Source organism: Rhinoraja longicauda, chromosome 1, assembly GCF_053455715.1.
Source record: "Rhinoraja longicauda isolate Sanriku21f chromosome 1, sRhiLon1.1, whole genome shotgun sequence".
NCBI classification, from domain to species: Eukaryota; Metazoa; Chordata; class Chondrichthyes; order Rajiformes; family Arhynchobatidae; genus Rhinoraja; species Rhinoraja longicauda.
Genome location: NC_135953.1, coordinates 138,704,175 through 138,716,926, shown reverse-complemented (window position 1 = coordinate 138,716,926; position 12,752 = coordinate 138,704,175). Strand labels below are relative to the sequence as shown.

Sequence of the window (12,752 nt, the reverse complement as noted above, 5' to 3'; positions counted from 1 at the left end):
GAACAAGCTGCCAGAGGACGTAGTTGAGACAGGGACTATCCCAACGTTTAAGAAACAGTTAGATAGATAGACTGTTAGACAGATACATGGATAAGACAGGTTTGGAGGGATATGGGCCAAACGTGGGCAGGTGGAACGAGTGTAGCTGGGGCATGTTAGCCGGTGTGGACAAATTGGGCCAAAGGGCCTGTTTCCACACTGTATCACTCTGTGAGTCTGACTCTGGTGATTCTTGAAAAGTCACAACTCACACCTCCACAATCTGTAAAGCCACCTCTTTTAGAACCTTGGGCTGCAGTCCATCCGGTCCTGGTGACTTATCCACCTTCAGATCTTTCAGCTTCCCAAGCACCTTCTCGAATGCCAGATATCATCCACCCTCAGACAGGGTACTCTACTTTAAGTGATGTAGTGAAGAGTGATGGTGAACAGACAAAGTCGAGAAGACATCTGTTTGAAATTGTAAACTTCTTTGGACTGTTTGTTTAAGATGCATTAGGCTTAAAATGTGATTTTTGTTTTAACCAGGCAGGAAATCTGCAAACTCATTTACGACGACATTCTGGTGAAAAGCCATACATTTGTGAAATCTGTGGTAAAAGGTGATGGTAACAACCAATTTTTATAATGGACTGTTGCTAATTATTTATTTCATGACAACTGTTTATGATTGCGGGTCCTTGTCCGTACGGAGTTTGTACGTTCTCCCCGTGAGAAACCCGTGACCTACGCGGGTTTTTTCCAATTGCTCTGGTTTCCCCCCACACCCCAAAGACGTATAGGTTTGTAGGTTAATTGCCTTGCTGTAAATGTAAAATTGTCCCATGTGGGTGTAGGATAGTGTTAATGTGCGGGGATCGCTTGACTTTACATAGAAACAGAAAATAGGTGCAGGAGGAGGCCATTTGGCCCTTCGAGCCAGCACCGCCATTCGTTGTGATCATGGCTGATCATCCACAATCAGTAACCCATGCCTGCCTTCTCCCCATATCCCTTGATTCCACTAGGCCCTAGAGCTCTATCTAACTCTCTTTTAAATTCATCCTGTGAATCGGCCTCCACTGCCCTCTGTGGCAGAGAATTCACAAATTCACAACTCTCTGGGTGAAAAAGTTTTTTTTCTCATCTCAATTTTAAATGGCCTGCCCTTTATTCTTAGACTGTGTGGCCCCTGGTTGTGGACTCCCCCCAACATTGGGAACATTTTTCCTACATCCAGCTTGTCCCAGGACAGAAAGATCAGTATGGGAGGAGGAATTCAAATAGGAGATCCAGCAGGCCTTGGCAGACCGAGCTCAAGTGTTCGGCGAAATGGTTGCTGAGCCTACGCTTGGTCTTGCCGATGTAAAGGAGGGCGCTCTTCAGGAGCACCGAACGCAGTAGCTAAGGAGGAGCCAGCGCTGCCGTCGCAGCTGCGGCTTGCCTGCAGTCCGTCTGTCTTTTGTGTTTTTTGTTGTTTTTGTCTGAATTGTAGTTTTAATATGGTGTAGTGTTTGTATGTCATGTTTGGGGGGGGGGGGGGGAGGGAACGGGAACTGTAAAATTCTCTCTCCCGAACGGAGACGCGACCTTTGCTTCTGTGTCGTGTCCCCGTTCCCGTTGCGGCCTACCACCGGCCATGCACCTGGGACCACCTGGGGCTCTGGTTCGCAGAGCCCGCGGCGCGGACTCACCACCTGCGGCGCTGGCTGCCTGCGGATGCTGCGGGAGCGGCTGCGACTCGTCTCCGGAGGCTCCGGCGTGGGCCGCGTGGACGTCAGAAGCCCGCAGGCCCCTGGGTGGGGGCCGACATCGGGAGCTCCGGCAGCGGCAGCGACAGCGTCTTCGCCCGCCCCGAATCACGGGGCTTGGGTCGGCCCGCCGCGGACCTTTCACCATCTGGCGCGGCCTGGAATAGGCCGTGGACCTTTCACCGTCCAGCGGGGGCTTCAATATCGGGAGCCCCGACCGCCCCGACGTGGCAACTCCAACAGCCTGACCGCGGGAGAAGACGGCAGGGAAGAGAAAAAGACATTTTTGGCCTTCCATCACAGTGAGGAGGGACTGGAGGAGACTCACTGTGATGGATGTTTCTTTTTGTTTGGTGTTAGTTGTGATTGTGTGTGTTATTGCATTTTTATTGATTATTCTTATTGGTCTTATTGTTTAACTGCGGGTAATGTTTCATTTCACTACACATTTATATGTATGTGACAAATAAACGACTATTGACTATTGAGTAGATGAGTTTAGAGGACGTGCACGTGCACCTGTGTCTCACCTGGAAGGATTGCTGGGGCCCCTGGATGAATGTGAGGGGAGGTGGTGCAGGGGACAGGTGTTGCATCTCCTGCGGTTGCAGAGGAAAGTACCTGGGGAGGAGCTGCTTTGGGTGGGAAGGGACGACTCAACCAAGGTGTTGCGGAGGGAACGGTCTCTGTGGAAGGCTGAACGGAGTGGGGATGGGAAGATGTGACTGGCGGTGGGATCACGTTGAAGATGGCGGAAATGTCCGGGAATGATATTGATTGTGATCCAACTTTAGATAGTTCCTCTGTCCCTCTTTTCCCCTCCCCCTTCCCAGTTCTCCCTCTAACTTCCTGTCTCCACTATATCCTTCCTTTGTCTCGCCCCCCTGACATCAGTCTGAGGAAGGGTCTCGAGCCGAAACGTCACCCATTCCTTCTCTCCTGAGATGCTGCCTGACCTGCTGAGTTACTCCAGCATTTTGTGAATAAATACCTTCGATTTGTACCAGCATCTGCAGTTATTTTCTTACGCTTGATTGTGAAGGATAGGATGGATGGTGGGTTGAAGAGCAGATGAAGAATTCTCTGAATGCATTCAAGAAAGAGCTAGATAGATCTCTTAGGGATAGCGGAGTCAGGGGGTATGGGGAGAAGGCAGGAACGGGGTACTGATTGAGAATGATTAGCCATGATCACATTGAATGGCTGTGCTGGCTCGAAGGGCCGAATGGCCTACTCCTGCACCTATTGTCTATTGTCGTCTTTTCACACATCGTTATGAATGGTTGGTCACGCTAGATTTTTGCAAGCAGTAGGGAATTGAACTTTTGCATAATTTTTTTTTTGAGGAGGAACTGAACCTCCTGCATAAGAGAGTGTAGAAAATTGAAATTAGAACTTCAAGTTTTAAATCGGCAGAATTACTCTATATCGCTAAACCCTTGTCCTCTTACAGGTTTGCTGCTTCGGGTGATGTGCAACGTCATATCGTCATTCACACGGGCCAGAAGCCTCACCTGTGTGACATTTGTGGTCGAGGTTAGTGTTTGAACAGTCCTCTTATACAAAAATATTCACAGTTTTCCCTTTTTGACTTGCTAGTCTCTGCCTTCTATACAATTGATATTTGGTACTGAGTTATTATTTGTTATGTACACCAAGAGACAGTAAAGAAAACATGGTCTTGCTTACTATACAGACAGATACTCTCCTAATTGGTCTCCTAATCTGAGGAAAGACATTCTAGCCTTAGAGGGAGTACAGAGAAGGTTCACCAGATTGATCCCTGGGATGGCAGGACTTTCATATGAAGAAAGACTGGATAGACTAGGCTTGTACTCGCTGGAATTTAGAAGACTGAGGGGGGATCTTATAGAAACATATAAAATTCTTAAGGGGTTGGAGAGGCTAGATGCAGGAAGATTGTTCCCGATGTTGGGGAAGTCCAGAACCAGGGGTCACAGCTTAAGGATAAGGGAGAAGTCTTTTAGGACCGAGATGAGAAAACATTTCTTCACACAGAGAGTAGTGAGTCTGTGGAATTCTCTGCCACAGAAGGTAGTTGAGGCCAGTTCATTGGCTATATTTAAGAGTGAGTTAGATGTGGCCCTTGTGGCTAAAGGGATCAGGGGATATGGAGAGAAGGCAGGTACGGGTTACTGAGCTAGATGATCAGCCATGATTATATTGAATGGCGATGCAGGCTCGAAGGGCCGAATGGCCTACTCCTGCACCTATTTTCTATGTTTCTATGTTTCTATACCATACTTGGGCAGTGGGCAAGTCCTAAATGGGACTTGTACGTGAGTTGGACTACCCCTGCCCCCACGATGTCTCCACTGTCTTGTGTGCATGCCACATGTACAGTCGGCAAGTCGTTGGTTCCAGTGGCTTTAGGGCTTGTCTACCTAGCACGTGAAGCCTGGGCTCGGCGGATTGCGCGGAGGAAACCACCAGAAGGTTCAACGGGCAGAAAGACGATCCCAGCAAAGAGCCGTGCAGCGCAAACGGGGCAGAGTGAGATACGGAGGACACTTCTGACGGAGTGGTCCTGACCTGTCCCCAGCCGTCCCGACTATGTCTTGCTGCTGGAACCCGATAGGCCAGGACGAGAGAGTGAGGCTGACGATCTGCACAACTCCCCCTCACTTAAATCCAAGTCATGCGCAAGTCGTGACTTCAACCCCATACCGTGCAACCTCGAGTCCTGTGGCGATGGGAGAGTGGCGAAGCAGCAGGTGTGGATACACTGGAAGCTGTAGTCACCAACCTGCACACAGGCGGCCCAGGGCATAGGGTCGCCCTCTACTGGACCGAAGCAGCAGTGGAGTTCGGCAGCCCACCCCCCCGGTGTCTGAGCAGCCCTCTTGATAATGTCAAGGCAGATAGACGCACTGCAGAGGCCCAGAGGAAACGCACCGCGTGCAAGGCCCGGGCTACCTCCACTTCCACTGCAGCACCCATCCACTTGTGTCCTACGTGTGGGCGTGCCTTCCGGGCCCGGATTGGACTCACCAGTCAATTCCGGACCCACAGTCACCAATCCTCCAACTGAAAGTGAAGTCATGGTCATCTTCCAACCCGAAGGACGTACAACAACAACAACACCATACTTGACTCCAACAGGTGGTGCAAAAGAGCAAATAAACAAAGTACAGAATACAGTGTTATAACTACAGAGAAAGTGCAGATATAAAAATGTGCAAGAGCCACAACGAGGTAGATTGGAAGATCGGGATTTCATTATTAGCATCTGAGAGGTCCGTTCAAGAGTTTGGTAACCGTGGGGGAAGAAGCCGTACTTGAATCTGGTGCTACTTGCTTTAAAGAATCTGCCTGGCAAACGAGGGAAGAAGAGATAAAGACCAGGTGTGAGAGGTCCTTGCTTATGTTAGTTGCTTTCCAAGATGGTGCGCAGATGGATCGAAGGTGGTGTGGGGTGGGGGAGGTTGTTGGGCGGGGAGCCTGTTTTATGTGATGGTCTCACTACAACTCCTTGAGATCCTGGTTAGAGCAGTGGCCATACCAAGTTGTGATGCATCCAATAGAATGTTTCCAGGCCTTATCAGTAGAAGTTGGTAAGTCATTGGAGTCACGCCGAATTTCATAAGTCTTCTGAGGAAATAGAGGCATTGTTGTGCTTTTGACCACGGGGCCATGTGGGCTGCCTTGAAATACAAGCAGCAGCACTGTTACGATATTACTACGAAGCTATGCCGTACACCGATCAGCCAAAACATGATGACCTGATGAGCCAAAACATTATGACCACCTTCCTAATATGCTGTTGGTCCTCCGTGTGCAGCCCCATACGCAGCAGGGTGCGATGCACTGTGTATTGTGACACATTCCTCCCGTGACCACCATTAACATTTTCTGTGACTTGTGCCGCAGTCGACCTTCTGTCGGTTCGGACCAGACGGGATAGCCTTCGTTGCCCTCGCGCATCGATGAGCTTTGGGAACCCAACACCCTGTTTGTGGTTTGTCCCTCCTCAGACCACTGTCGGTAGGCACTCACCACTGCTAACTGGGAGCACCCCACAAGCCTTGCCGTTTCAGAGATGCTCTGACCCAGTCGTCTGGCCATAACAATTTGGCCCTTGTCAAAGTCGCTCTGGTCTTTACTCCTGCTCATTCCTCCTACATCCAACACATCAACTTCAAGAACTGACTGTTCACTTGCTGCCTAATATATTCCACCCCTTGACAGGTGCCATTGTAACAAGGTAATCAATGTTATTCACTTCGCCTGTCGGTGGTCATAGTGTTTTGGCTGATCGGTGTGCATGCTAATTGGACGGCAATATCAGTGTTTTAACTTGTTTTTTTGTTTAGGTTTTAGTAACTTCAGCAATTTAAAGGAACACAAGAAGACGCACAGTGCTGATAAATTATTCACCTGCGACCAGTGTGGAAAATCGTTTAACATGCAGAGGAAGCTTGTCAAGCATAGAATCCGCCATACAGGAGAGCGACCGTACAATTGCTTAACATGCGGTGGGTTCACTCATAACATTGGAGGTGATCATAAGGTGATAGGAGAAGAATTAGGCCATTCGGCCCATCGGGTCTACTCCGCCATTCAATCATGGCTGATCCATCTCTTCCTCCTAACCCCATTCTCCTGCCTTCTCATAACGGTGGCGCAGCGGTAGAGTTGCTGCCTTACAGCGAATGCAGCGCCGGAGACTCGGGTTCGTTCCTGACTACGGGCGCCGTCTGTACGGAGATTGTACGTTCTCCCCGTGGCCTGCGTGGGTTTTCTCCGAGATCTTCGGTTTCCTCCCACACTCCAAAGACGTGCAGGTTTGTAGGTTAATTGACTGGGTAAATGTAAAAATTGTCCCTAGTGTGTGTAGGATAGTGTTAATGTGCGGGGATCGCTGGGCTGGGCGGCGCGGACTCGATGGGCCGAAGGGCCTGTTTCCACGCTGTATCTCTAAATCTAAAAAAAAAATCTAAACCTCTGAAACCCTTACTCATCAAGATTCTATCTATCCCTGGTTTAAAAATATCCACTGACTTGGCCTCCGCAGCCTTTTGTAGCAAAGAATTCCACAGATTCACCACCCTCTGACCAAAGAAATTCCTCCACACTCCTTCCTAAAGGAACGTCCTTTCATTCCGCAGCTGTGACCTCTAGTCCTAAAGTCTCCCACCAGTGGAAACATCCTCTCCACATCCACTCTGTCCAAGCCTTTCACTATTCGGTACGTTTCAATGAGGTTCCCCCCTCATTCTTCTAAACTCCAGCGAGTACAGTCCAGCAGACCATCAAACTCTCATCGTAGGTTAACCCACTCATTCCTCGGATCATTCCTGTTAACCTCCTCCTCTGGACCCTCTCCAGAGCCAGCACATCCTTCCCTCAGATATGGTGCCCAGAATTCCTCACAATAGGCAATACACAATAGGTGCAGGAGGAGGACATTCGGCCCTTCGAGCCAACACCACCATTCAATGTGATCATGGCTGATCATTCTCAATCAGTACCCCGTTCCTGCCTTCTCCCCATACCCCCTGACTCCGCTATCCTTAAGAGCTCTATCTAGCTCTCTCTTGAATACTCCAAATGCGGCCTGACCAGCGCCTTATACAGAGCCTCACCATTACATCCCTGATTTTGTTTCCAAGCTCTCTTGAAATAAATGCTGGCGTTGCGTTTGGCTTCGTTACTACCGATTCGACTTGCAGATGAACCTTTTGGGAGTCCTGCACCAGCACTCCCAAATCCCTTTGCTTTGGTTGTGCTCTTTGGTAACAAAAGAGCGACAGGAGATTTCATGAGGCCAAAGAAGAGCGGGACTGGCTACGATAGACCAAATGGGGCAACACTGTTCTCAATAATCGAGGGCTTAAGGACCAGGAACAAAGATTTCAAATGAATGGCAGAAAACCTTTATTACTGTGGGGTGGGATTATTGTTGAGGAATTCACTGTCTGGAGGGCCGCTGGAAACAGTCAGCAATTACTTTTCAAGAGAACGTGAACATGCACTTGAGATAAAATAATCGTATGGAAGAAATAGGAGATTGGGAGGGTCGGATCAAGCTCCAGCATGGATTTGATGTGTTGGATAGTTGTAATAATTCTTTTGAGCAGAGTTGTCCAGAATGGAGACAGGCCATTCGCCCCAGACTGTCCATGTGCCAACCATTCTGGGCTGGTCCCATTTATCTGCATTTGGCCCATTTCCCTCCTTAGAGTCATATAGAGAAGGATGCTTAATGTTTTTTTTCTGCCGTAAATGTTAATTGGCTCACGCCTTTGATGGTGGGTATACCATTCATGGAGATCAGGGATGGTTCCCGGTGGTTCTGAATACTTCCACAGGTCGGTCCAGTGCCAATAGAATTGTGATGCTGGGTATAGACAATAGACAATAGGTGCAGGAGGAGGACATTCGGCCCTTCGAGCCAGCACCGCCATTCAATGTGATCATGGCTGATCATTCTCAATCAGTACCCCGTTCCTGCCTTCTCCCCATACCCCCTGACTCTGCTATCCTTAAGAGCTCTATCTAACTCTCTCTTGAATGCATTCAGAGAATTGGCCTCCACTGCCTTCTGAGGCAGAGAGTTCCACAGATTCACAACTGTCACAAAAGTTTTTCCTCATCTCAGTTCTAAATGGCCTACCCCTTATTCTTAAACTGTGGCCCCTTGTTCTGGTCTCCCCCAACATTGGGAACATGTTTCCTGCCTCTAACGTGTCCAACCCCTTAATAATCTTATACGTTTCGATAAGATCTCCTCTCGTCCTTCTAAATTCCAGTGTATACAAGCCTACTCGCTCCAGTTTTTCAACATATGACAGTCCCGCCATTCCGGGAATTAACCTAGTAAACCTACGCTGCACGCCCTCAATAGCAAGAATATCCTTCCTTAAATTTGGAGACCAAAACTGCACACAGTACTCCAGGTGCGGTCTCACTAGGGCCCTGTACAACTGCACACAGTACTCCAGGTGCGGTCTCACTAGGGCCCTGTACAACTGCACTCAGTACTCCAGGTGCGGTCTCAATAGGGCCCTGTACAACTACACACAGTACTCCAGGTGCGGTCTCACTAGGGCCCTGTACAACTGCACACTACTCCAGGTGCGGTCTCACTAGGGCTGACAGGGGAAACGGGTCTTTGACTTGCTGTCTGGAGCGTCTTGAGATGCTGGCAGGCCCATGACCATATAGTGTGGAAACAGGCCCTACAGCTCAACCTGTCCACGGCAACCAAGATGCCCATCTAGTTTAGTTTAGCTTAGAGATACAGCGCGGAAACAGGCCCTTCGGCCCACCGGGTCCACGCCGACCAGCGACGCCTGCACACTTAACACTATCCTACAGGGACAATTTCCAATTTTACAAAAAGCCAATTAACTTACAAACCTGTACGTCTTTGGAGTGTGGGAGGAAGTCGGAGCAAACCCTATGCAGGTCACAGGGAGAACGTACAAACTCTGTACAGACAGCTCCAGCTAAACTGATGGCAGGTGTGGAGGGAGTCTTCTCAGATGCTGAATGATAAGGAAAACACAGCCATGCATGGTAAGCCGAGCAATGTCCTGTGGTATTTATTCACAAAACGCTGGAGTAACTCAGCAGGTCAGGCAGCATCTCGGGAGAGAAGGAATGGGTGACGTTTCGGGTCGAGACCCTTCTTCAGACTGATGTCAGGGGGGCGGGACAAAGGAAAGATATAGGTGGAGACAGGAAGATAGAGGGAGATCTGGGAAGGGGGAGGGGAAGAGAGGGACAGAGGAACTATCTAAAGTTGGAGATGTCAATGTTCATACCGCTGGGCTGCAAGCTGCCCAGGCGAAATATGAGGTGCTGTTCCTCCAATTTCCGGTGGGCCTCACTATGGCACTGGAGGAGGCCCATGACAGAAAGGTCAGACTGGGAGGGGGAGGGGGAGGTGAAGTGCTCGGCCACCGGGAGATCAGTTTGTCCTGTGGTAAGATCTTTTCCTTTTTTTTTCCTCGCAGGGAAACGGTTTGCCGGTTCGGGTGACTTACGTCGCCATGTGCGGACGCACACCGGAGAGAGACCGTACACGTGTGAGACATGCGGTAAATGCTTCACCCGCTCTGCCGTTCTGCACCGGCACAAACGAATGCACTGCAGATACAACGGGGACCACGAAGCAAGAAACGAGGAAACTGATAGCCCTGAGGAAAGCTATCAACAGGCTGCCGAGCAAAGATCTCCAAACTGCGAGCCGCTCGGCCAGGTCATGCAAGTTGCCTTGTTGCCCGCATCTCCTTTAGATAAGCTTCGAGATGACCGAGAAGAGCCAGACCAGCCGGCACCCGTGCATGAAGGTTCTCATTCTGAATACAACTCGCTCGTGCAGCAAGCGGATGACCCTCAGAATAAGACGGTCTTAGGCTCTGCCAAGACACACAAGCCTCCGGTTCCCAATTCAGACGCTGTTGACAGTAATCCACAGACTGAAGACTCGTTATCTTCCCAGAACTCCTCGACTGTTCGATCATCAGTAACTAGCCTGGACATTCACATCAATGTGCCCTTCGGAAACCACACCCCCAGCGTTTCATATCGAGCTAATGAAGGACCTTTCCTCTCCAGCCTGACGCTGTGGGGGTTGGCTATGAAGACTTTACAAAATGATAATGATCTAGATCAATGACACTCACATGCTTTGGTCCAGAAAACTAAGCGGCAATTTTAAAGCACTTTGATTTTATTTTTGCTGTGATTGACGGCTCGCGAAGAAATGTATTTTTATAAATTTTAAAATAAATGTAATCTTAGATATTTAATGAAATCTCTGATCAGTGGGACTGAATGCTAATTGATGGTTACATTATGTCGAGGTGGGTGATTTTGCCCTGGAATCAAAAGTGTCCCTATGTAGGCAATAAATGAATTGATGAAAGTTTCTCCGCACTGGAAATTCAGAGCAGTTAAAAAAATAATAATTGACTGAATCAAAAACACCAGCTCTCTTCAAAACCTTGACACTTGTCCTTTGCGTCATCTGTTCAAACCTGAAATAAATAATGAGCAACAATATATGGTGGAGAAATGATTGTATAGAATTGATCTTTTATTGGCTAAGCATCCATTTGGTAGGATAAATGTTATTTTGTTTGTATTTTCCTCATGGGATGTGGACATAGTAAACATCGTTCCAGAGAGGGGGGCGATGAAGGTGAGCTGTTTTAGTGAACCGTGCTTTGTACTGACGGTACATCTACACTGCTTTTATGCCAACGGTTTGGGAATTTCGACCCCCTGAGGATAAAAGGGATATATTTCCTTGCGTTGGTAGGAACTGCAGACGCTGGTTTAAACTGTAGATAGTCACCAAAATGCTGGAGTAACTCGGCGGGACGGGCAGCATCGCTGGAGAGAAGGAACGGGTGACGTTTTGGGTCGAGACTCTTCTTCGTATCTCTGGTCTCCCTCTCCACCGACTCTCAGTCTGAAGAAGGGTCCCAAATCACTGTATAGGAAAGAGAGCTTCCTTGTCGAGTCTGAATGCAGGCAGGGTTGCCCTCTCACAATGGTCTTGTTTATACGCAGCATTGAAACCTTTCCCAAATACATCAGGAAGGTCGAGGGGTGGCATTGGCAGGCAGTGGAGGGTGGGGGGGGGATCCAGATCAAAGCCATGGATGATATTGCAGTGTTCCCCCCACATCCACGCTCAGATTGACCAAGCATCTACCACCCGTTTGATTTGGCATTAGCAACCAGAGTCAACTGCATGAAGAATTCTTCAGCATCGGCCCTTTCCAGTAATTTGTCCCCTTCACCATTGGGCCTGACTCATCGGCGGTCACTGGAAGTGAGTATGTCCGTCCTCTCTTGGAGGACGCCTGTGCGTGACTTTGTTTAACGTGGGGAGACTGGTGCACATACAGCCACCACACGGTCCTTGACAGATCTGGGTCAGGATCCAGTGGCACGGAGTCCAAGACGACCGGGAACCCTTTTCTGCTGCAACCTCCATCCATCCGCCTTCCCAGCCGTCGTGACGCTCCACTAAAGTCAGCCGCCATCCTCCCTCCGCCTGTTCCACCGTTGAGGTCTTGGTTGGATTGCTCTTTGTCAGGGACCTCCCCCTCAACCTTACCGCCATGGGTGACCCTACCAGGAGCGTGGCTCCAGACGGCATCGCTCTCAGGATCTCAGGACCACACAAGCTTCTCCACCACCACAAGGTGGCAATCCACGGAGAATCTGACTACCGAAAGGCACTGGGTATCGGATTCAAAGGGGCCGAGTCATTAAAAATGGCTGAAGCAAATAGAAACGGTTAAATTAAAAAAATTATGAAGATTGGGACTGTGGGGGTGCCACTCCCCCTAATAGATGGTAAGAATTTGGTCCTCAGCTGTTGTCAGCGTTGCTTCATGTCAGTGGTGGCCCATTGGCATCAAGCTGTGCTTGGGACCAAAGTATGTGGCACCCAGTTTAGTTTAGATTAATTTAGAGATACAGCGCGGAAACAGGCCCTTCGGCCCACCGGGTCCGCACCGACCGGCGATCCCCGCACATTAACACTATCCTACACCCACTAGGGACAATTTTTACATTTACCAAGCCAATTAACCTACAAACCTGCACGTCTTTGGAGGGTGGGAGGAAACCGAAGATCTCGGAGAAAGCCCACGCAGGTCGCGGGGAGAACGTACAAACTCCGTACGGACAGCACCAGTAGTCGGGATCGAACCCGGGTCTCCGGCGCTGCATTCGCTGTAAGGCAGCAACTCTACCGCTGCGCCACCATGACCGCCCAAAGACCGACGGTGCCTACGCTAGATGCATATTGAGGACAAAAATTGCACTACGCAGATATCTGCATTGTTGTCCAAACCAATGGTTCGGAAATAAAGAGGTTCCTTATCGAGTCTGATTGCAGGCAGGGTTGGCCTCTCACCATGTTCTTGTTTATATGCAGCATTGAACCCTTTGCCAAATACATCAGGAAGGATGAGGGATGGCATTGCCAGGCAGTGGAAGTTTAATAACCTTTTCACTCAGAGAGGGTGGTTA

General features: G+C 49.4%; 1 protein-coding gene across 2 annotated transcripts in view; it reads left to right on the top strand.

Moving 5' to 3' along the window:
* The window catches only part of zbtb49 (zinc finger and BTB domain containing 49), a 33,714-nt gene extending 22,968 nt beyond the window's left edge, over positions 1-10,746 (top strand). For both annotated transcript variants that reach the window (XM_078407189.1, XM_078407196.1), the window contains 4 exons: positions 529-602; positions 3,184-3,266; positions 6,065-6,226; positions 9,713-10,746. In XM_078407189.1, the coding sequence (XP_078263315.1) occupies positions 529-602; positions 3,184-3,266; positions 6,065-6,226; positions 9,713-10,377 (984 nt within the window). In that variant the 3' untranslated portion in view covers positions 10,378-10,746. The remainder of the gene's footprint in view (positions 1-528; positions 603-3,183; positions 3,267-6,064; positions 6,227-9,712) is intronic.
* Positions 10,747-12,752: the final 2,006 nt, after the last annotated feature.